General features: G+C 48.0%; 2 protein-coding genes across 3 annotated transcripts in view; both read left to right on the top strand.

Annotated features, from left to right (window-relative positions):
• R3HDM2 (R3H domain containing 2) overlaps positions 1-10,721 on the top strand; it is a 53,869-nt gene extending 43,148 nt beyond the window's left edge. The window contains exons 18-22 of the mRNA XM_006859468.1: positions 3,455-3,624; positions 6,068-6,215; positions 7,553-7,650; positions 8,009-8,093; positions 10,337-10,721. Coding sequence (XP_006859530.1) covers positions 3,455-3,624; positions 6,068-6,215; positions 7,553-7,650; positions 8,009-8,093; positions 10,337-10,677 — 842 coding nt within the window. The 3' untranslated portion in view covers positions 10,678-10,721. The remainder of the gene's footprint in view (positions 1-3,454; positions 3,625-6,067; positions 6,216-7,552; positions 7,651-8,008; positions 8,094-10,336) is intronic.
• A 3,281-nt stretch (positions 10,722-14,002) lies between these two features.
• STAC3 (SH3 and cysteine rich domain 3) lies at positions 14,003-20,288 on the top strand. 2 transcript variants are annotated; one of them, XM_006859466.1, is made up of 11 exons: positions 14,894-14,959; positions 15,227-15,494; positions 15,758-15,855; positions 16,061-16,124; positions 17,040-17,137; positions 18,922-18,988; positions 19,142-19,191; positions 19,427-19,512; positions 19,667-19,718; positions 19,803-19,940; positions 20,095-20,193. In XM_006859466.1, the coding sequence occupies exons 1-11, from the start codon at positions 14,894-14,896 to the stop codon at positions 20,191-20,193; spliced, it is 1,086 nt and encodes a 361-aa protein (XP_006859528.1). The 2 variants fall into 2 exon arrangements, with proteins under 2 accessions (XP_006859529.1, XP_006859528.1); XM_006859467.1 differs by lacking the exons at positions 14,894-14,959; positions 15,227-15,494; positions 15,758-15,855 and adding an exon at positions 14,003-14,202 and having other exon boundaries at positions 16,061-16,135; positions 20,095-20,288.
• The last annotated feature ends 3,992 nt before the right edge of the window (positions 20,289-24,280 follow it).

Here is a 24,280-nt window from a genome sequence, read left to right as displayed (position 1 = left end):
GCAAAATGCTTATGGATTTTACTTCTCTGGATATTCCCTCTATAGATTTGATCCCTGGTGGCAAGGGAGAAGCCTATCAGTCTTCTACCTATGTGATTGAAAAAAAAAAAAAAGGAAAAACGAAAAACAATTCCGCCAGCCATAAATGTCATCTGTTTGTATTTATGTGGTTTGCTCTTGCCCAATCGACCTTTCTGCCCAGGTTTAATGATGCCACTTAAAAAGCCATTCACATATCCTCTCTCCTTTCAGAGCTTTCAAGCTAAAATTGATTTCCTTCTTCAACCCCTTTTCCCCTCTTCTCACCTTGAACCCCCAACTCATATTCTTTCCCCCAACCTGATTATATGTAAATGCTATCACTGATAGTGGGTTGTTTGGTTTTTTTGGGGTTTTTCTTATTGCCACATCCATTAAGAAGTAACAACAGTTCAGCTGCTAACGGATGCCACCTGCTTTTGGCTGAAGGAAGAGAAGCATAAAAATCAGCTCATCAGCCGAGTAGTGCTCTGTCTGTGTCCTCGGCTGAGTGAGGGAACAATGCTCCAGGCCAGCGGTGTGCAGGACAGAGGCTGCTACTGAGAACTGGCTTTGTTGTTGTTAGGATCAGAGAAAATAATGAGGACTTCCTTCTCTCCCCTCTTTGAGTCCCCTCTACCCCCCCACCCCCCCACCCCCAGTAACCTCTTACAGCTACATATTGGAATTAGAAAGAACTACCACAGCCTTGCTTATACTTACATACACATACACTTATATACCAACTCCCCATCCCCCGCCTTTCTTGGCCAGAGCATTAGGCTCTGAGCTGCCTTCCAGAAAAGCTGTAGATTTTATTGTTTTGCCTTGGCCCCTCTGGTAGCAGTGAGGTGTCTGAATAAGGTCAATTGTAGTTTTGTTGGTAGAGGATGTTAGAGCCAGTTGAGCTTTTAGGATGGGGAAATAGAATGCCCAAAACAACTGTAGTAAGGGGGCAGTCCTTAAGTGCCTGACGCTATACAACTGCAATTTCCCCATGGCTCTCCTACAAGTCGTGCTGATGAATACCTTGTCCCTCTTGGCAAAAGCTGGGGAGATACGAACCTGTCTCTCTGAGTGTTTGTGTTCTCTGATTAGATGAACCTAGAGGGTGAGGGTCACAAATTGACTGATGAATGGGATGTGATCAATGCTGTATCTCCTGAGCTGCTCTCTCACACTTTCCACCATTTCTTGTCCTTTCCATGACCGATGCTACCTGAGAAAAGCAATCATGTTCACTTCCCAGCATGACTGGTGCCCAGGGCAGAGACTGTAACATTTCCCATCACAGGAAGCTATGTGATGGTGGCTGCAGCAGCAGCCCCAGAGCACCACACCATGAAAACAGCAGCCTTGCCATGGGGTTTTGAGCAAATAACCCCCGTCTCCATTCTTCTACCATTGCACACACATGAACCCAGCCTATCCCTCAGTGTGAAGATTGCCTGGGAAGTCAAGAGCAAACCCGCACTCTGGAGGGAAGCAGAGCTCCTCCGCATCCCTCCTAGCAGGGACTGTCCGTCAAACTGCCTCTCCCTGCCCTCTTCTCTTGTTTTCCACCCTGAAAAGGATTCCAGTTTTAATGTTCTTCCTCAGTGGTCCTTATCTTTCCTCCACCAGTGAGAGGATATAGCATCCAGGGTTGCCTATCTTAGAAATGTATCCAGTCACTTGAACCTGCCAGTGTAACTTTCCCAGTGGAGGGTCCAACCCCTTGACTCCATTCCCATTGTCACCGCCCTAATTCAGAACTTCCTAGACTTAATTCTGGTTTAGTAGCTTCCTTAACCAGTCTTCCTGCAGCTAGTCTCTCCCTTCCTTCAACCATTCTACATTTGGCCACTTGAGTAGTGCTCCAAAGCACAGGTCCTATTCCTGACACCTACAGGAATGAAGTCCAAACTCCTTAGCAGAGCATACTTCAAACTGTGATACCACTATTTGTTTAATGTCTGTCTCCCTAATAGACTATCCATTCCCTGAGGACTCAGACCAAGTTTGTTGTACACCCAGTGCCCAGCAGAGTAACTGTTGTTAAGTGTCATCAAGTCAGTGCTGACTCATAGTGATCCTATATAGGGTTTCTGAGGCTGGAAATCTTTGCTGGAGCAGAAAACCTCATCTTTTTCCCGTGGAGTGTCGGGTAGACTTGAACCGCTGACTTTATGGTTTGCAATCCAGTGCTTATCATACAGCACCCCCTTTAGAATAGGCAGGTGGATAAACTAAATTTCTCAAATTGTGTAAAATATCTTTGTGCCCATCCTCAACAAACTAATGGTCTTTGTTTTCTATTTCTAGTCCCTTAATTTGTTAATTAGGTTAATTAGGGTGTTTGGGAAAGACGTTACATACCGTTTTCTGATGTTGCCACATACTAGCTATAGAGCTTTTTTGTTGTTGTTAAGTGCCATCAAGTCAGTCCTGACCCATAGCAACCCTGCATAGGGTTTCCAAGGAGCAGCTGGTGAGCTTGAACCACTGACCTTGCAGTTCAAACCAACTTTGCAGTCCAGCACATTAACCCACAGCGTGAAACCAGGACTCAGGTATATAGCTTTAGTCATGTTATTTACATAATCCTTTTATGCCTCAGTAAGTGCCATGGAGTTGATTCCGACCCATAGCAACCCTGTATAGGGTTTCCAAGGAGCAGCTGGTTTAGGTATTGTTGTTGTTGTTGTTGTTCTTGTTGGTATTGTTATTAATTAACTTGTAGAGGTTGAAGTCCAATAAAACACAACCCAAGTCATTTCTTGGAGTATAATAACCAGCACATAATAAATGTTCAAGAAATGCTTGTCAAATAAACAAATGTATGCGTCTTTATTTCCTGCTACTTCTCCTACATAGCCCCTGTGTCTTAGCACCTTGACTTATTTGTCATTTCTTGAATATGACATACATTTCCGTGCCATTTTTTCTGCTTGGAACATACCCCAATTCACTCCACCCTTGCCCAAGAAATAATGTGGCTCAGTGCAGCTACATCTTCTCCAGGACCCCCAGAGTTCATTGACTTAACTGCAGCCATTACCAGAAAAGTCTGCACGTGCCCACAGCTTGGGCACAAGCCCATACTGGGACCTGTGCCAGGCTCAGGCATTTCAACAATCTGACCTGGACATTTGGTAATACCCAACTCAGACAGAACAGTGTTGTATCAAGCATACCAAAGTATACCCTTCACTAGGCGAAGACCAGGAGCACATTGGCATCCTGGAACTCTTTTCCCTCCCATCCCAGTCTCACTCATTTGTGAGAGGGAGTCAGGAGCTGAGTCAGCAACTACATTAGATTCCTGGCAGGATATAATTTGAGTAACCCTGAGGCTAGTGGGTGGATTTGCTTATTGGCTTTTCCAGTCAGGACTGGCTGGAAGAACAAAATACAGTTTGAATTCACAACCAACTGTTTTTTTCCTGCCACTTAGGAGTGTCACCTTCTGGACCAGGCGTGGTGGTCATGCAGCTTAATGTCCCTAATGGACCCCAAGCCCCCCAGAACCCATCCATGGTCCAGTGGAGTCACTGTAAATATTACAGTGTGGACCAACGGGGACAGAAGCCTGGAGACCTGTACAATCCTGAAAGTAACCCCCAGGTGAGTCCTAGCCTCATCTTTGCAAACACGTATCTAGATTCTTCCCAGGGACCAATGTTTGCTATTGACTGTGGCCACTTTATATGTCTTTATCTGAACACCTTTTTTGTTGTTGTTTTTTAACTTTTTATTGTGAATTAAGTGAAGGTTTACAGAGCTTGTAATCAGTTTTACATTCAGTACATTATACACTTTGGTTTATCTCAGTGATTGCAATCCCCTCCATCCCTAGGCACTTTTGGGGGAGATGCACAGGAGCGAGTATACCCGACTTCTTTCAGGGAATCTGAGACCTTAGATTGAGACAGGACACACACTTGTAATTGCTTGGGGAATACGTACACTGTGAAAAAGTAGATGTTAGAATAATAACAGTTATCATAAGAACACTATTGTAAAAACTAAGAAAAGGAACCCCTACTAAAAAGGCGGGGGAATTCTTTGCTGGTTACTGGGATGTGGGGGTGAGGGGAGGGGAGGGAGGGGAAGGTGGAGCACAGGGTAGGGATTAGACACAGGATAGTTTGGGTGCTGGGAAGGCGGGCAATACACAAGAAAAGGGGGAGGGGAATGGAAGAACAAGGATGGGAGAACAGTTAGGCAGGTTTGCATGGGCTACGTGGGACAGAAGTAAATGATGTATGCACAACCTTGGAACAACAGGGCTCTGGGATACAGAGATTAAAGCATAGTTGAATAGGTAAAAGGGTGGAAATAATGTTAAGATGCTTGGCTGTCTTTTGATTCTTGGTTTCCCTTGCATACCACTGTAAAATATCCACTGGAGGGGGAGAGAAAGGAATAGCCAGAAATATCACCATAGAAAGCTTGTAAGTCCATTTTCTGCGTATAACTGATCGCAATACTTAAAATGGTGCTACAACTTGCCCAGTGAAGGAGGCTTCCTGCAGAGCCTTTGCATTGCATAAGACCATAGGTGGAATCCTGAACCTCATCCAGAATCTTCATAGGTGGGAAATCGCCACTAGAAAGGACAAGCAGACCAGCCTGGAGTGGCTAGAAGAACAGAAGATACTTACTGAAAGAAAGACCTACAGGAAAAATAAAAAACAGTAATAGCAGTCCGACAGACTACTACAAGAACAAGCCAGTTGCTCACCCAGGAGCCATCAAGGCAAGTGGTCAGGTCCCCTCAGGGCAAACCCCCGTCTAAGACTAAGATTCAGACTCGGGGAATACACGAGCAGGCACGCAGTTTGACTGGTGACAACATTGGTCACTGATAAGAAGAAGTGAGGGAAAAAGAGCAATGCAGCTGTGACTAAAACCTACCTACCACGTTCAATAGACTCCTGTGAATCTGAGTGGAGATCAGGTTGGCCAGCAGTATGACAAAATCTGGAGACTCCTGGGCCCATAGTCAGTGACATAGCCACAGAGGACTAGAGTGGAGAGTGAAGCATCCAGCTGATGAGAAGAGAGGGCATATGCACAAGAACACCCACATTTGCAGACAATACCCACTTGACCAGGCTTCAATGGCTGGATGATCAGAACTCAACTAGAAGAAAGAAGAGGAAAAAAAGTAATCTGATACAATTTGATGAACTTGACCTACACCTATGGGTGCAGTAGCTCAAAAGAGGGAACAAATCTTTACAGCGAGGATCGTTCCCACCCCCTCGGTACACAGGATAGACAGGGATGGGCAACTTGGACATTGGCTACCCAAAATGGGGGACTACAAAGGCAAGAAGTGACTGGCTTACAAGCTTTCAAGAGGGAGCCTAGATCCAGAGGGCGCAGAGGAAGGTAGAATCTCCACTGAGTAGTGTCCAATCTGTCTGGGTGGGGCTGATGAAAGGAGATGGGGATAGGACTCTTGTGGTACAATAGTGAATAATTGTTATCAGGACTGACTGTGAGGGTTGGAAATGTAAAAGTAGATGTTTTGTAGCAAAAGGAGGGGAGTGATTAACTTTGCAGTCTAGGAGTGGAGGTCCCTGGGACCATCAAGGGAGAAGAGCGGAGAGCAGGACCCTACCCAGAGAAGCAGTGATGGCAGAGATAGAACAGCTGGGGACTCTAGACCCAGAGAGGGAGAGGGACTGTGTGCTGATGACCGGGGAGGAGGGAGTGTGCAGTGTAGAGGGCAGGCTTGCAAGGTATACCCTTTGATTGTTTGATGATGCATGGAGGGGATTGTGACCATAGCAATTAAATGATATACAATAGGAGGATGGATGTAAAGCTAATGTTCTCCCATGTAAACTATCACAAAATTCACAATAAAAACTTAAAAAAAAATAAAATAAAATTCCTGTTGATTGTCTAGGGACTGAGAGGACACTTAGAAGGAACAATCTGACTTTGGCAGAGAGATTTCTTTCCTGAGGGAGGTGAATTTTAAGCTAAGCCATAGGAATATCCAGAAGGGCAAACTATTTGTTATTTATGTGATATGTTCTTGTCTTTTCCACAGGCCAACACCCAGATAAGCAGCAGCCCTGTCCCATCTCCTACCCAGTCCCCAGCACCCTCTCCTGTCACCAGCCTCAGCAGCGTCTGCACAGGACTCAGTCCCCTGCCCGTCCTCACACAGTTCCCCCGACCTGGGGGTGCAGCACAGGGTAAGGGCTTAGATTAGGGCTGACAGCTGTGGAATTCACTTTTCACATCCCACTTTTAAGTGGGGAGTCCAAGAGGATAGTAACAGGCAGGGAATCTTGTAGCTGGTCCATTTCTGGGAGCCACTTCTTCCCTTTCTGTTTAGGGAACTCCTATTCAGGCTTAGGAGTCCTGGTGTGGCACTGTGGGTGGGTTAATGAGCCAGACTGCAAACCCATTTGAACTGCAAGGTTGGCGGTTCAAGCTAACCAGCCACTGCTCGGAAACCCTATACAGGGTCACTATGGGTCGGAACCAACTCGATGGCACTTCACAACAATAACAACATTCAGGCTAAGGACACCCATCCCTCTCCAGTGCTGTCCCTAGTTAACTTACTCCAAGGTATTCACCATCAAATAGGGTTGGTGACTTTGGGCCAGGGAAAAGAAGATGACTGAATTTTCTAGTGATCAAAGAGGTTTAACCCATAAGTGCTGAGGCTGGGCTGGGAAAATGGGACCATGTGAGAAATAGTATGGTTTTAGAAAGGGGAACACTGGATTTGGGTTTAAAGAGATTGAGTTCAAGTCCTAGTTCTACCACTCACTAGCTTTTCGACACTGAGCAAGTTACTTAAAAATGGAACCAAACCTCAATTGCATAATCTATAAAATGGGGTTAATCATATATAAGATAGAAATAATCTTATCTGCTTTCTGTCTTGGTTTTCACAGCAGTCTAAGAACAAGATGAGAATGTGGTTTAAAAACTTAAAAGTACTTAGAAATACAATTTTATCAATGATAATAGCTAATTCTTACAGTGCTTAGTATGTACCAGGCATTGTTAAAAGTGCTACATGTATTATGTACATTTAACCTTTCCAACAACACTAATGAGAGAAAACTTGTGTCCAACATCACATTACCAGTAACAGAACCAAGATTTGAGCCTAAGCAATCTGGCTCCAAGTCTCTGATCTTGTTCATTAATGCTGTATTGCTTACCTCTCATGTGGGTCAAACATTTGAGCCTTGGGTTTAAAGATGGGGAGAGTCTATTTAAGAGACAAAAGACATTCAGAAAGGTCTGTAAATTCCTTCCCTGATCATTTCCCAAAACATCTTGTCTACCATGGGCAGAGCTTCTCTTTCAGGGTGAGGGGGCCCATTTATTTGTAAGAACAAAAGGGTTTAGAAAGAAATACAACTCTTAAATCAGTCACAAGCACTCCCCTTATAGAAGACGTTAGAATAGTATGCATTGTTGTAGTCTATTTCTAAAGCCTCCTGAAGTCTCATAAAATTCATACCATAAAACTCAAACTCCCTGAAAACCATCTGTTTTTCCTCCCTAGGCGATGGGCGCTACTCCCTATTGGGCCAGCCATTACAATACAGTCTGTCCATCTGCCCTCCCTTGCTTCATGGCCAGTCGACTTACACAGTGCATCAGGTAAAGGTGTCCACCATCCCCTCCCACTCAGCCTTAGGGTCATCAGACCCACCTTCTTATTTGGACTGTATCTCTGAGCCACCTGCTTCAGCCAGCTTGATGGACAAGAGACACAACACAGAGAGAGACTGGACAAAGTGCCATACCCCAGTCCTGTCCTCATTCTTTCCACCCATCCCAGTGCCTAGAGGGATGGGCTTTTTGCATCTCAGTGACTACAACCTGACCAGTCTGGCTGCCTGGGAGGTTAGGGGTCATCAGGGCTGGGTGCTACTCTTCAGTCTCTCATGCAGATGTTGGGATGGAATGCCCCCAATATTGCTTACCTGCAATGAGAGTTATCTTTTGAATGTTAAAGGGACAGAGTGGATTGAAGCATGGAAACCGGGGTAAGAGACAAGCACTCAAATCTGCCTCTACTGACTTGGGGACTGCAGATGTTGGTGAGTGATGGCTGGTGATCTCCTGAGAAAGATGCCTATCCCCCTATACCCCCAGCTCTGTATTACCATCTTGGGCAGGTAGAAAAGCCAGCTTAGGCTGGGGAGTGGAGGATGGGAACCTTTCATGCTCAAGAGCAAGAAAAAGAGGGAGAAGTACAAGTATCAAGCTTTCCCATGTACTGGAAAAGACAGTGGTGAAAAGGGCACTAAGGGTGCCACTGAGCCTGTTATTAGTCAGGAGTCTTCCGGAGGCAGTCCTGACCCTAATCTTTTGTTGGCACAAGATCCAGTTAAGACCTCTATTGTGTTGGCATAAGATCCAGTTAATGACAGGAAAAATACAAAACAATAATGGCAGTCTGACTGATTACTACAAGAATAAGCAAGTTGCTCGCCCAGGAGACACCAAGGCAAGTACTCAGGTCCCCTTAGGGCAAACCCCCTTCCAAGACTAAGACTCAATGGGAATACACGAGCAGATATGCACTCTGAATGGTGCCCACATTCATCACTGATAAGGAAAGTGAGGGAAAAACTGCAATGAGGTTGTGAGCTAAACCCTACAACGTTCAGTAGACTCTTGTGGAGTCTATTGGGTGGAGACCTGGTTGGCCAGCAGTGTTGCAAGACCTGGGGACTATTGGGCCCAGAGTCAGTGACATAGCCATAGAGGACTAGAGTGGAGAGTGTAGCGTCCAGCTGATAGAAGAGAGGGCATATGCACAAGAACACCCACACTTGGAGATAATACCCACTTGACCTGGCTTCAATGACTGAATGATCAGAGCTCAACTAGAAGAAGAAAGAAAAGGAAAAAAAAAGAAGAATCTGGTACAATTTGATGAACTTGACCTACACTTATGGATGCAGTAGCTCAAAAGCGGGAACAAATCTTTACAGTAAGGATCATTTCCACCCCCTCGATACACAGAGTAGACAGGGATGAGCAACTTGGACATTGGCTACCCAAAGTGGGGGGGCTACAAAGGCAAAAAGTTACTGGCTTACAAGCTTTCAAGAGGAAGCCTAGATCCAGAGGGCGCGGAGGAAGATAGAATGTCCACTGAGTAGTATCCAATCTGTCTGGGCGGGGCTAATGAAAGGAGATGGTGATCTGTCCCTTGTGGTACAGTGGTGAATAATGGTTATCAGAACTGACTGTGAGGATTGGAAATGTAAAGGTAGATGTTTTGTAGCAAAAGGAGGGGAGTGATTGACTATGCAGTCTAGGAGTGGAGGTCCGTGGGATCATCTAGAGAGAAGAACGGAGGGCAAGACCCTACCCAGAGAAGCAGTGACTCCTGAGATGGAGGCAGCGATGATGACATGGAGCTATGGAGTGGCGGAAACCCTAGACCCAGAGAGGAAGAGGGTCTGTGTACTGACGACTGGCGGGGGTGGGGGGCAGGCTTGCAGGGTATACCCTTTGGTTAGTTGATGATGCATGGAGGTGATTGTAACCATGGCAATGAAACGTTATATGATAGGATGAATGTAAAGCTAATATTCTCCCATATAAACTATCACATAATTCAAAATACAACATTGAGGGAAAAAAAGATCCAGTTAAGAAGATTGACAGAGATTATGGGGGAGTGACTCTCCTGCAGACCTTCCATACAAGATTTCTCTCTGGATTTTCTTTCTTGGAAGCAGTTTGCTAAACAAGGAAAAAAAGAAAAACTGACTTTCCTGGTGATAAGAAGAAAGAATTTATGTGGACCAGCCTCTGAGTGGAAAGGGAATGATGGAACGTGTCAGAATGGCCCATTGACTTTGTTTAAACACATCAGCAAAACCACACTTGTCTCACAGTGTCAGCACCTTGTGAGCAAGTTGTAGTCCAAGGGGGGATTTACAAAGTTTGTGGGGAAATTCCAGTATCTTTTTTTCCCCCCATTATCTTTTAATTCCATTTTCCACAAACTTTTTGACACCCCCTCATGTAGGTCCCCAGATCATATATCTGGGATTCTCTGATCCCCATTCTCCTCCTTGCATACATTTCTGTGCTAGGAGAAAATGAAAGGTTCATGTGTTTCTCTTAGTTGCCCTGATCAGAGTCAAGATGGTAGGGCATTGGGTTGAATTGGGAAAGGGAGGGAGGAGAGGGCTGAGTGGGAAAGGCTGGCCTTTTGAGGCCATTGAATGCAGATTTGGTCAGCTGGATACTTATCTGGCAGACCACTATGTAGCCCCCCCTTACTCCTTATGTCTCACAGTTCTTTCTTCTCTCTTTTCAGTCCTGGGGCGGGTGCTGGAGGTGACAGATCTCCCTGAAGGCATCACCCGTACCGAAGCTGACAAACTCTTCACTCAGCTTGCCATGTCCGGAGCCAAGATCCAGTGGCTCAAGGATGCTCAGGGGCTGCCCGGTGGGGGCGGGGGGGACAACAGTGGGACTGCTGAGAACGGCCGCCACGCAGACCTCGCTGCCTTGTACACCATCGTGGCCGTATTCCCCAGCCCCCTGGCTGCCCAGAATGCCTCCCTTCGCCTCAACAACTCTGTGAGTCGCTTCAAACTTCGAGTGGCCAAAAAGAACTATGACCTGAGGATCCTGGAGCGAGCCAGCTCCCAATGAGCGAAGGAGGGAAAGGAACAGCATAGAAGGGGTGGGGACAGGGTAGAGGAGGTCCAGACAGAGGCAGAAAGTAGGGAGGCAGATGCTAAACTGGAGGCTAAGGCCGGAGGGACAAAGATGGAAACCGACTGGTCCCTTGCCGCCTCACTCCCCTGCCCTGGCCCTGGTTGGCTCTTTTCTCCCCTTTCCTTCCCATCCTCTTCTATCATTTTTTATCTCTCCTCCCACCATGAAATTAATTTCTATCGTATTTTTTTGACCAGGTAGAATTAGGAGAGTCCCACACTCCCCTATTCTATTTCCTTACCATCCCAAGCTCCCTTTTCTTTTTTGGTCTTTATGAATATATTTATATGGACAGAATTAAGAAAAACGAAATTGATTTCCCCTTCCTCTCACTTCCTCCATCTGGTCTCCCCACACCCCACAGAGTTAAAACTTGGGCCTCCTCCCACCCCCCAGAACACTTGTATATTGTTTGTTTGAGGTTCGTGCCGCAGTAACAGACACAGTATTTAATTGCACATACAGATGTTTGCTGGGTATATTCACTGTAAATTTTATTTAATCTGGTTTTTTTTTTGTTTGTTTGTTTGTTTGGAGGGATGTTTGGGGGGAGGTTGGTTTTGTTTTTAAATATAAAAAATCTTCTGTCACTGAACATCAGTCCCTGTTTTTCTGTTGCTGCCCTGGTGTGGGTGGGAATTGGAGATGTTGGATGAGTACAGTTCTACAACTGTTGGAGGAAGGGTGATGTGGGTTGGATGGCTTTCCCTAAACATTTACACTTCTTTCTTCCTAACATTACTCCTTTCCTCCCATCCTTCTCCCTGCCCATCATTCTCCTATATGTCTGGGCCTCAAATGGGGCCTTGGGTCTGGGTTTCCCATCTTGACTCTGGACCACTGTGTATTCTTTTTTTTTTTTAATGTTTTATTGTGAATTATATGATAGTTTACATGGGAGAACTTCACCTTTACATTCATTCCATCGTATATCATCTCATTGCCATGGTTCCAATCCCCTCCATGCATCATCAACCACCCAAAGGGTATATCCCAGAAACCCTCCCCCTACACTTCCCCCTCCTCCCCCCAGTTTTCGGCCCACAGTCCCTTTCCCTCTCTGGGTCCAAAGTCCCCAGTCGCTTCATCACTCCACATCGTCATCTCTGTATCTATCTCAGGCATCTCTCTTTCTCTGGGTAGGGTCCCGCTCTCGGCTCTTCTCCGTTGATGGTCCTGGAGGCCTCCACTCCTATCCTGGTGAATTAATCACTCCCTTCCTTGTTACAAAACTTCCACCTTTGCATTTCCAACCCTCATAATGCGTCCTGATAAGCATTATTCACTACAGTATCACGAGTTACCCATCTGTATCTCCTTTCATCAGCTCTGCCCAGACAGATTGAATAGTACCTACTGGAGGTTCTGTCTTCCGCCATGCTCCCTAGCACCAGGTTACCTCTTGAAAAACTTGTAAACCAGTCACTCCTTGCCTTTGTAGCCCCGCTCCCCATTTGAGTATCCAATGTCCAAGCTGCCCTTCTCCATCCACTCTGTGTGTGTGTGTGTGTGTGTGTGTGTGTGTGTGTGTGAATGTTTCTTGCTGTGAGTATTTGTTCCCTCTTTTGAGTTGCTGCTCCATAGGTATAGGTCAAGTTCATCAGAGTTCACTGTGTATTCTTATTAGCGAAATCGGAAGCTGAACTATTTACCTCTGAGGTTCCTTCCAGCCTGTTAATTCTCTAGTACTCATTTAAGACCCTCTTGTCTGGGCTGGAATCGGGGAATGGTTAAGTTCCAGAACTGGGTTAAGATGTTGGCGTCACATTTTGTCCCATCTAATCTTCTGGAAGCCCTTCAGAGATGTAGTACTTGGATTTGCCTTTAATCCTAAAGTCAGAGAATTGGGTTCTGCAGAAATATGGATGTTTCTTGAAATAAAAGCTGCCTCAGTTGGACTGGCAGTGCTAAGATGCTGTGTTATCCAGGTGTGCTAAGCCATCCATCTGCAGCTGGGGAAAGAAGAGCAGGAGTTACCAGCCTGCAAGATGGAGCCTTTCCTATCTATATCTGGGCTTCTCGAAGTTAGCACTGCTCTGCAACCAGCCACCTGTGAGAGAGAAAAAAAGAGGGTAGCAATGGCAGGGCACATTGCCCTGGATGTTTCTTGGTTGGCATTATCTCTGGGCAGGCCTCTCTGAAGCTGTATCACCCTACCTCTAACCTAATCTGCTGTTTCTTCCAGATACAAGGGATAATGCCGCATTACACTACCACCTGCCAATTTTCTCCTCTGAGGTGGGAATATCTCTTTTGCTAGTCATGTCACAGCCCAAAGAGTAGGTGATGGCTACATCCCTGTGAGCTAAGAATGCCACCTAAGTCATTGACCCATTAATTCATACATTGGGGTATCACTGGAGATGGAACCAGGGAGACAAGCTAATTTAGGAAGTGTTGACTCACGGCCATGCTATCTCCAAGAGTTTGCAGTCCTCTTGGGAAAGGAGACATTTTTTACATATGATCAAAACTCCCTGGGTAGCAACTGTAGCTTTCTGTCCACTGTTGACCATCCCTAGCTGGGTGTCAGACCTTCATTCCCCAAGAGCTCTTCTGATGGAAGGCTTAGTCTTTCTAGCAGCTCTTAAGGACTGCAGCAATAAGGACTAATGCACTGGACTGTAAGGTCGGTTTGAACCATAAGGTCGGTGGTTCAAGCTTACCAGCCACTCCTCGGAAACCCTACAGAGGGCTCACTGTGAGTCAGAGCTAACTGGATAGCACTTAACAGTAGGATAGAGCAAGGTGCCTTCCCCGTGGAGAATACCAAGTACTCAATGGATAAGAAAGCAGCCCAGTCTAGCTGATGGGAAAGCGCTGATGATTCAAAGGGACACTTTCCAGTCTCCTAGCCTTTCTTCCTAAAGCTTGAGGGATGCTTGAGGGCATTAAAATCCATGGTCACAAGAAAACAAGACTGAGAAGTTGAAATCAGTAATTCCTAATGTAGATCCAGGGAGGACAAAATTGGGGAGGTGTTTGGACCATGGGAAATGGGAGCAGGACTCCTACCAATAATTCATCTTGACTTCACCTTCAGTCATCTAAAATACCCTCCAGTAGGTATGCAGCCTGAACAGAAAGAGTCTCTTGAGTCCTAAACTTAGCCAGGACTGGCCTGTTCACCATAAGATGAAGAGTGTAGAACAGCAGCTCTGGGGGATGGGAGAGCTTAGGGTCCAGCCCTGCCCCAGACCTCCCTGGGTCTAATTTCTGTGTGTCAGCTGTGTTGCTCAGCTGTCCGCTTTCCTCCAGTCCTGTCATTTCAGCTCTGACACCAAGGAGTGAGACTAGGAGGTCTACAAATACCGTCTGAGTAGCCAGTGTGAGTACAGAGGGTACTGGGGGGGCTCAGCCCCCAGGGAAGAGGACTGATCCGCCCCCATCACCTGCACCCAGCCCCAGGGGATCCCTCTGCCCTCCACAGGCTGTGGACTGGATTAGGGAATCCCAAACGTAAGTTGCCTTTTCTGTCTTCTTTCCATTTACAGGACCATGCACCCCAGCTTCCCTAGTTCTTCATTTCTCCCTGGTATATAAGAAGTTTATGAGGAATTATCATTATTCTCATCCAGAACTAATGCTAGGATTGGAGGGCGTGTGGGGTGGGGTCAAGGGAACCGAGTAGTAAGGGAAGAAAAAGGCTCATATTACTCTGGAAACTTAAAATAGCTGAGGCCTGAGGCAGGCTGGGATGGAACTAGGCAAAAGGCCCCCAGGGCTCAAAAAACAAGTAGGGACTGATGTCCCCAGCCCATCTGTACTCAGGCAGGTGGACATACATACACTTAAAGCTCTTGGAGAGAGGAGATCTCAGAAGGCGTGTCCCATCTCTGTTGCCCACAGCCTCCCAGGAGAAACAGTACCTGTAGGAAAATCCCCCAAGCTCAACAGTCTTGAACACTGTTAGGCTGTAAACTCTGGGGTTGCCTCTTGCGGTGAAAGGATGGGTATGGGTTTTGGTTGGTAAGTTCTTTGGTTTGCTTGACTGTTCTCTGGACCTTCATGGAGTGTTTCTGTTTACAAGCCAACCCTATGCAAGGGTCTATGCTTAACCAATTTCTCCTTCAAGGACAGGGACAAGAATAAGGGAGGGAAGAATGCAGGCAGAAATTAGATTTCATAGTGGGGTCCAACCTCTTACAGGATGACTGAAAAGGAGGTGCTGGAGTCTCCTAAGCCCTCCTTCCCAGCAGAGACTCGGCAAAGTGGGGTGAGTGTGGGCCTGTGACCACTGGGTGTGGGGAACTGGGAAGTCATGACAGCCCTGGAAGAACAGTGCCTGAATTGATGTCACTTGTGTCTCATTTACTGTTAGAATGCCAGCCAGTACCTGCAGCCTCCAGGACTTGCTAATTCTGGGGCATAGGCACTAGAAAGCATCAAGTTAACTTTGATACTCAGAGTACTTTGGGACTCTTGAGAGGATGACAGTTATTTTAACACCAGATTTCTTTCCCTTCCTCCTCCCCTTCCTCAGCTACAGAGGCTGAAGCAGTTGTTCAGGAAGGGGCCTATGGAGACAAAGGAGATGGAGCTTCCTTCAGAGCCCCAAGCCAATGGGGAAGCAGTGGGAGCTGGGGGTGGGCCTATCTACTACATATATGAGGAAGAAGAAGAGGAGGAAGAGGAAGAGGAGGAACTACCCCAAGAACCTCCTAAGCTTGTCAATGATAAGCCCCACAAATTCAAGGATCATTTCTTCAAGAAGCCCAAGTTCTGTGATGTCTGTGCGCGGATGATTGTGCGTGAGTCCTGAAAGGAAGTGGAGAGAGACTGATGTGGAAGACGGGATGGGAGGTGGGATAGGGGGAGTTTGGGGAGAGATACAAGATATGAAAAGTTGGATAACAAACTGGCTGTGCCAATATTTGACTTCAAGAAAAGACTATTAGAGACTGAGAGTGTAAGGTCTCAAACAGAAAAAGGGCCCCAAGAACTAGAGCAGCAGCAGAGGTTCAAAAGGAAGGAAAGCCAGGAACCTCACCCAAATGTTCTTCCCTCTCCCAAGTTAACAACAAATTTGGACTTCGCTGTAAGAACTGCAAAACCAACATCCATGAGCATTGCCAGTCCTATGTGGAGATGCAGAGATGCTTCGGCAAGATTGTGAGTAGGCTCTGGGCAGAAGGGAGGGGACGTGCCCAGCCAACCCTGCCAGCCTCTCCTCTAGCCATCCCATTCATTTTCCTGTTTTTCTTTTCTCGGCCCATCTCTTATCCTAAGATGGGGTGGAGACGCACTGGAAGAGGGGGTACGCTGGGTCCTACTTTGCTATGTCTAACGTTCCCTCCCATCCCATCCCATTCTACAGCCCCCTGGTTTTCGCCGGGCCTATAGCTCCCCACTCTACAGCAACCAGCAGTTCGCTTGTGTCTGTAAGTGCCCTGCATGGGACCTACGGGAATGGGCAAGCCTTGAGGTGGCTTCAGCATTACTACTAGCTTTGGAAGCCAAATTCCAAAACAGATTCTATTTCCCATGATTCTTTCTCAACCTAATATATTCTTAGCCATCTTGAATAGAGTTGATCTTATTTCCTGTTTTATAGCTGAGCTCCATAAGATTTAGCTAGGGCCATACACATAGCTAGTAAGGCAGAGCCAAAAACTGCTTAATTTCAAAATCTGTGCTGTTCATATGCAAAACCATTTCTAAGCAAAACCAAAGATTCCTGATTGTCCTCATCCTTGTTACAGAGTGATGGGGATTCAGGGCCAGACCATGGGCAGAGCAGTTGGCATCCTTTCATAATTTGGCAACATTTGAGAGTATATCCATTAACAATTTGCTCAACTTTGATTTAGAGTAGAGGCTGAACTCTGTGAGGACCATGGGTGGGAAAGAAAAACCCTGGGTATTAGCACCCCAGCTTACGTATGGCACAAAGCAGATCAGAAACCAGCAGTCAAGGACCCAATCTCTTTCAAAGGAGAATAAGGATTATTTAAGCATGCCCTAACTTGGGTCCTAATCGACTAGAAGACACTTAACAACAACAACAATGTCCAAATAATTTACCAAAGTTGTCAATCTGTATAATGCTCTGCGTAGAAGGAGTTCTGGTAATGTTTTTTCTTCTATGATATTACATTTCTAGGGATGTTGTTAGAGCCCTTATGCATGGATGACCCAGGTATTGCCCAGCTAACCCTTCCCTAATCAGCATCTACTGCTCCATGGGTATTTAGCTACTCAAATCCACCTCTCCCATCCTTAGGTTTCTTTTTCCTCCAAGCCTTTCTATGCCTGCACAGTAATGCCTTTCTTCTCTCTTCTGCCATTTCTATTAGCTGCTGCTAATCGCAATGACCCTGTGTTTGAAACCCTGCGCACTGGGGTGATCATGGCAAACAAGGAACGAAAGAAGGGACAGGCAGATAAGAAAAATGTGAGCACACTTTACCTTCCCCACTGAGGTTCTTCATAGTTAGGACACGAAGCAGGTCATGTCCATGTCTGAACAACTGACAGAAACTATGGAGCCCCAACCATGTTTTGCTGCAATTTTAGAGTTTTTTGGCCTACTGTAGCTCACTGTGGGCCCCCAGTTAAGAGCCCCTGCTATAGAGCATGTTTTTCCTAGTATTTCCTTCCTGAAAATTTCAGATTAACCACTATAACCATCTGGAAGTCTAGGCTTCAGGCCTCTGGCATTGCTGGGTAACGGACAAGAGCTGAGCTTTTAAATATGGGGAAGAGAACTTGTCGTCACAATTCTAGAGCTGTGTGGGGATCCATGAAGGTCATCTGGTCTAACCCATTCATTTTATAGATAGGAAACTGAGGCACAAAACCATTGGCAAAGGCCAACTGAATTCTCTTTTGTAATATAGTTACTAGATTGATAATGCCATAGACTTAGTGCATACCAGTTCATCAGGGACTTTGACAGAGTATCCTTATATCTTTGTGGATGGACTAGTGTGGTGCTGTAGGATAAAGCACTGGACCACAGGGTCAGTTTGAACCGCTAGGTCAGCAGTTCAAACTTACCAGATGCGCGTCGGAAACCATAGGGTCACTTTAGTAGGAACCGACTGGAAGGTACTTAACGACAAGGATGAACTAACATGGATGATGGTTAATTAAATGGTTTCATATAACTGAGTAAGTGACAGTACACAAAGTGTCCTGGTCCTTTCAAGAGTGTCCAGCTAGAGGGAGCTTTCTGATGTCTTATAACATGATTTGGTTCTTCTTCCTCACCTATGACATTCTTCTCAGTGACACAATGTAAGTGGTATATCCATTAAGTTTGTAGGTACTAGAAAGCTAGAAGAGGAAACTTATACACTGAGTAATAGACTCAAAAGATTTTATAGGCTAAAAGAGTGGGCCAAAACTAGTCATTTGAAATTTTGTAAGAAGAAATGTACAGATCTGTTCTTGGATTAAAAAAAAACAAAAACACTGCATAAAAAGACTATTCAAAATCTGACCTCAAAGTAGTTGATGATGGCAGTTGGGGGCAGATTAGGGATTTTTATGGAGTGAACTTGCCTTATTAGGCACTAGCAGTATGACTTAGCTGCTTGCAGAAAGACTAGCACACTTGGGTTCTTTTCTCCTAAGGGAATTAATAAAAACTTTTATGTCCATTTTTCTATCATACCCTAGAGTATGTCTAAGTATAGACTGTATAGTGAAGGGTCTGAATCTGGATCCAGGGGGTGATTTGAAGGGTCATATCAGAAGTCCTGGTGTGGCACTATAGGATAAGCATTGGACTGCTAACTGCAAAGTTGGAAGTTCAAACCCACTAGCCACTTCTCAGAAACCCTATACAGGGTCACTGTTGGTTAGAACTGACTTGACAGCACTTTATAACAACATCAGCTGTCCTCAGTCTTTTAAAGGATCGTATATCTATATTGCTTTTGAGGTCAAATCAGAAATAATATAAGTTACAGGGAAACTGGCAGAGGCTTAATATGGGGAATTACCTCCAAATTGAATGAGGTTGCTTTGTAAGGTAGTGAGCTCCTGGTCATTATTCATATTCAAGAATATGTGAGTGACCTACCACTAATCTGTTTTAGAAGAAGCCTCTTCATTGGGATACTGAACTAGGCTTTCCTCCTGGGCTCCTCCCAACCCTGAGGTCATATTGTCTAGTTCTCTGACTTGATGGTTTCCTAAGACCCTATCCCCTAATGCGGATACCCCCTATAGCCCCTAGCAGCCATGATGGAGGAGGAGCCAGAGGCAGCCAGACCAGAAGAAGGAAAACCCCAGGCTGGTAAGTGTCACCCACCTCTATCCATAAAAGTGTAGTAGCCAGGGGCTTAGCTGTGCCATGGAATAGAGGGACAAAGGGCAGGCCAGTCATGGAAATGAAAGGGTGAGAGAATGAGGGCTGCCTAAAACAATTTGTTGGTGTTGCCCATCCCAGGAAATCCTGAAGGGGATAAAAAGACTGAGAAGAAGACACCTGATGACAAAGTGAGAATCCTTCCTCCCTGCAAGGACCCCAGCCCACTCCCTGACCCAGGTCTGACACTACCCAGGACCTCAGCAGAAGCACACACACACACACACACACACACACACACACACATCCTTCAGGTCAGGGACCTGGGAGAGAATTGGAATGTAATGTGAGAATGCCCTGCCTTGGACTCTTCCCGCTCATTGTAGGGCAGGGAACACTAAGATTCACCACCTCCTCTCACCCTAGCACAAGCAGCCTGGTTTCCAGCAGTCTCACTACTTTGTGGCTCTTTATCGATTCAAAGCCCTGGAAAAGGACGATTTGGATTTCCCGTGAGATTCGTTGAGAGGAGTAGAGTATTGGGAAGGGGAGAGGGAAGAGCGGGACTCCCTGTGGGAGAGGGAAAAGGGGGCTTAGGGCTTGGAGCCTATTGGGGCTGGAGCTGGGAGGAGGAATGTGAGTGAAGCCCCTGCCTTCCTCTGCCAGGCCTGGAGAGAAGATCACAGTTATCGATGACTCCAATGAGGAGTGGTGGCGGGTAAGAGAAGTGGCTGGGGTAGGGTACTTTGAGTACTTAAAACATACCACTTGAGATTTTGATTCTCCCTCCCATCTCCCCTAGGGGAAAATCGGGGAAAAAGTCGGGTTTTTCCCTCCAAATTTCATCATTCGCGTCCGTGCTGGAGAGCGTGTGCACCGTGTAACGAGAAGCTTTGTGGGAAACCGCGAGATAGGGCAGATCACTCTCAAGAAAGATCAGGTATCTGGTGTCCCAACCCATCCCCAGCTCCGAATTGCTCTACACTTCTTGGAGATTTTAACCTATTAATGAGAGTAGGATGTACCTTCAACCCTGGACTACTCTCTCAAACTTTTCCCCACTGATTCCTCTTCTATTCCTTTTAAATCCCCAGATCGTGGTGCAGAAAGGAGACGAAGCCGGTGGCTACGTCAAGGTCTACACCGGTCGCAAGGTGGGGCTGTTCCCCACTGACTTCCTGGAGGAGATTTAGGGGTGCGGGTGCCTGCAGGCAAGAGATACCAATTCCCCATTCTGGGCGGGCCCAGGGGAAGTTGGAGGAAAGGGGAGAAGGCAACTAGACTGCTGCTAACGGAGGGAGGTGGAAAGACCTGTAATGAGAAGAAACTGGTTCCCGCCACCCCCATCCTATATAGACCTAGTACCCAGCGCAGCCCAAACCTGCACTCCCACCCCCTTCTTCAGGCCCAGCCTACATGAAAGCTGGAAAAAGGACGTGTCTCCATGGGGGGAGGGAATGGGATGAGGTGGGTGAACTGTCAATATTGTCCATTTATTAAAGTTTTGACAAACGTTAGAAAAATTTGATGTTTAATTGAGGGGCTATGAAGGGAAGGCTGCGAGGCAGAGGGGAGGACTGGGCCTGCAGATAGATGAGTGCAAATCCTATCTAGCGATCCCACCACACTACCTTTGGGTAACCTGAGATCTACCCAGCTAGACTGAGGCTAGTGGGAGGTAGGGTGACAGGTGTGTCTGCCTGGTGTGGCCTTTTGTTCTTAAAGAAAGGGCAGCCGAATTAGAGTTACAGTACCCAAAGCTTTTACTACTGGAAGCTGCATCTCTTGGCCGAGTTTCTGCCGCAAGCAACTCCTTTCCCTTTTCAACCTGGCTCTTCGCCGATCTGGGCCACCAGGGGGCGACGCAAGATCTCAGTTGGAGAGCGAGGGACCTAGGGGGAGACAACCAGACACCCAGCCGGAGACCCTAGGCCTAGGAGGGGGTGGGGTGCGTGCTGTCTCCATGGCAACACTTCCTCTAGTCCTCCGGGGATCTGTGTGAACCAGGCAGGGAGGGGGCTAACCCCTCCCGCTCAGCCTCCTCCCCAGCCCTTTCCGACAGGTACGGAGTGAGAGGGCGCGGGCCAGACAGCTCCCCAGCTCTAGCCCAGACCCCCCTGCGGCGCGTCATATGCAAATGTTATTATTTGCATATGTAAATATGCAAATGTGTCGGCCTTGGTCCGGGCGGCAGGTGGTGAGGAACCGGAAAGTGTAGGGAAGGGAGCAGGAGACAAGGAGTTTGGGGACCTGGGAGCAGACCAGTGAGAAGCTGTCTGGGGTGGTCGCTGGAGTGGGGCAGAAAGAGAGGCTTGAGCTTGGTGGCGGGTGGGGGAGGGTCGATGTGGCCAGCCAGGAGCTCCTCTTTTTTTGCGGGTTGTCTGCCAGGCCTGAGGTTGGCTGCCTGGCAAGGTTGGCAGCAGGAGCTCGGGCACCATCTGCTGCTGGTGGGGGGGAGGGCAGCAGCTCAGCTGGGCTGGGAAGAAGGGGGTCCAGCACGGACGGAGCCCCCTTTCCTTCCAGAAGGCTGAGATATAGAGGAGGCGCGGGGGTGGGTGGGTAGGGAAGAACAGAAGATTGGCTGCAGAACTGGTTTGGGTCTGCTGTCCCCATTGCCCTTGACTGTCCAGGATGCCTAGGGCCATCCTCAGGATCAAAAGAACGACTTAGGTTGGGGTTGCTTAGTGCCCTCAAGTCGGTTTCCACTCACAGTGACCCTGTATACGGTTTCCGAGGAGCGCCTGGTGAGTTTGAACCCCCGGATCTTGCAGTTCAAACTGACCTTGCAATTCAGTACTTTAACTCGCAGCCCACCTTTAATCATGCTTGGACTGGAATAGGAACACATCATAGGTCCTTCAACTACACACAAATCAGGCTTCTTACCCCAGCCACTCAGGGCGTATCTACCAGGAAAGTGGGGGGGAGAGATGGTGAGGGCTCCGATAGCCTGTCTTCATCCATCGGTCTGAGGGATTCAAAACTGGAGCCCCCGCCCCCTTCCAGGATATCTTCAGGAAGGCCCCCCCATAACGCTGAAGCAAAACCAATTTACTGGCTCATTGGGCGGCAATGCTGGTGTGGGGGGGGGTGCCAGACGAGTAGGGAGAGCGGCTGTTCTCCCCCTACACTCGGGGGGCGCCCCGCTTCCCCGCCTCGCGGAACCGGCAGCTGTCCCTAATTAGAGCGGCGGTTTAATTGGATTTATCAGCAGTTAATAGGAAATTAAGCAAAGGGCCCCAGAGAAAGTGGGGGGGAGGATCGGGGAGGCGGGTTGTAGGGAACTTAAAGAAAGGGTGCTGGGTGCTAGGGGTGGGGACGTAAGACTCAAAAGTCGTGCTCAAACCCCATAGTCACTTTCCTTCCCCATCCCGTACCTGCCCACAGAGCAGGTCCCAGGAGAGGATGATGGGCAAGACAGCGACCCTGGGCGAACCCTAACGCCCCCACTCCCTCGAGTGGCCGCCAGGGTGATGGATGATGCCACCGCACACAGCAAAGGTCATAAGTCTGGACTAAGGAGCGGACTGAATTGAAAACAGACCAGAGGAGGGGCTGGAGTGGCAGAGTCCAAGACACAACCCCCATTCCCTCCCTCGCCAGTGTCCCTTCCCTTTTAGAAAAAAAAGAAAAAAGAAAGTGACCCTGGAAGTCGGAAAATTGGACTAGGAGCAGAGAAGAGGCAGCTACATCGTCAACCCTTTCTTCAACCCTCGTGGCTCCTGGGAGTCTCCCAATGCAGCCCCCAAAGTCCCGCCGTGGCAGCACTAGGGATGGGGAAAAGAAGCTCGCTGGCTGCCCTGGCCCACTGGACCCCCAAGCCTAGTCCCAGTCAAGCTGAGGCGCAAAGGCCACTGAATCCACAACCTCAGGCGCCTCCTGTCATCACAACCTCATTATACACTGCTAGGCTAACGAGGCCTGCTAGCGGGACCTGGGCGATCTCATTGGCACCCTCCACCTCTGCCAGATACAGGCGGCAGCTCCTACGTATGTGTGGGTTAGAGCTCTGAGCTTGTGTGGGTGGGCGGGAGTCTGCGTTTCTGCCAATTGTGGTGTCTACGCTCCTGGTGTGTGGTATTGTGTGTTTGTGACTCCGGGTGTAAGGTGTGTTTATCTGAGCCCCATGGGTGGTGGTGTAAGCGTCTGTGTCTGTGTCACTGTCTTATCTGTCAGATTTGTTTATGTCCCACCCACCCCACACCAATTTCTAACAACAACAATAACAATAACAAACACCCTTGAGCATCTGGGTGTGCATACATGCTTTGGCATGTCTGTGCCTCTTTGCGCCTGGATGTGCCCACGTGTAGGCATTTCCGTGTATCTGTCTGCAAGGCTGTTTGTGTGCATCAGGAGGGGCCGCTGGTGAGTGTGTGTTGCTCTGGCGTCTCCGCCTGCAGGTGCGTGTGTGTCTCGGTGACAGTGCGTGGGCGTGTGCCTGGGTGTGAGCCGCGCGGTAGCGTGTACCCGAATGACAGTGTGACGCGCGCGCGCGTGTGTGCGTGTGTGCTTGGGTGCGTCTCCCACCCCCGCCCCTCCTCTCCCTATTTCTATTCCTCTCTCCTCTCCCGGCCGACTCGGCTCCGCCGTCCGCATCATCTCCATCCATTATTGAAGAAACAGACGCGTCCGCTCCAATCACATCAACACCCCCGGCTTCCCCCCGCCCCGCTCGCCTCGAGCGGGAGAGACCGCGGCGCGACCGGGCACCAAGCGGGGACGGGCTCATGACCTTGTGCCCCAGCCGACCCAGGCGCCGGGACGCCAGGGTCCCTGGCGGAGAGCGCTTTGCATAAACAGATGGTGCGGGCGTCTTTGTCTTGCTAGCTCGCCCGCCGCGCGGCTCCCGGCTCCGCGGCTGTCTGGCTGATGCAATCATGATCATCTCCAAGCCTCGGGACCCAGCGCCCTTAATATCTGCAGAGGGGGGTCAGGGGCCCCGGGGCTCCTAAACAGATGCTGAGCACTGTATCTTCCCTCTCGGGCGCCTCTTCCCCATCCCACAGCTGCAGCGGGAAGACAGAGGCCGCGCCGAGGTGACGGGCAAGTGGAGGTGATCGGGAGGGGGACCCCCAAGTTGTCCCCAGGCTCTCCCGTTGGAGTGCTGCAGCCCCCAGAGAATAGGAATACGGCTGGGGATGGAGAAGGAAGAGATAAAGAGAGACAGAGAGACAGGCATTTGTAAAGAGAGATACAGGGAGGTAGAGAAAGATGCAGAGAGAAGAGACTGAAACAGAGACTGAGAAAAGGATGCAGAGAAACTAAGCCAAGTAGAGA

Source organism: Chrysochloris asiatica, unplaced genomic scaffold, assembly GCF_000296735.1.
Source record: "Chrysochloris asiatica unplaced genomic scaffold, ChrAsi1.0 scaffold00033, whole genome shotgun sequence".
Classification (NCBI taxonomy): domain Eukaryota; kingdom Metazoa; phylum Chordata; class Mammalia; order Afrosoricida; family Chrysochloridae; genus Chrysochloris; species Chrysochloris asiatica.
The sequence above is the reverse complement of the archived record's forward strand: the minus strand, read 5'-3'. Positions and strand labels throughout refer to the sequence as shown.

Coding starts and splice junctions, on each gene's coding strand:
- STAC3 (XM_006859466.1), top strand. CDS start 14,894: ATGACTGAAAAGGAGGTGCTGGAGTCTCCTAAGCCCTCCTTCCCAGCA. Junction 15,856..16,060: donor AGAGATGCTTCGGCAAGATT/GTGAGTAGGCTC, acceptor CCCATTCTACAG/CCCCCTGGTTTTCGCCGGGC. Junction 19,192..19,426: donor AGAAGACACCTGATGACAAA/GTGAGAATCCTT, acceptor CTCTCACCCTAG/CACAAGCAGCCTGGTTTCCA.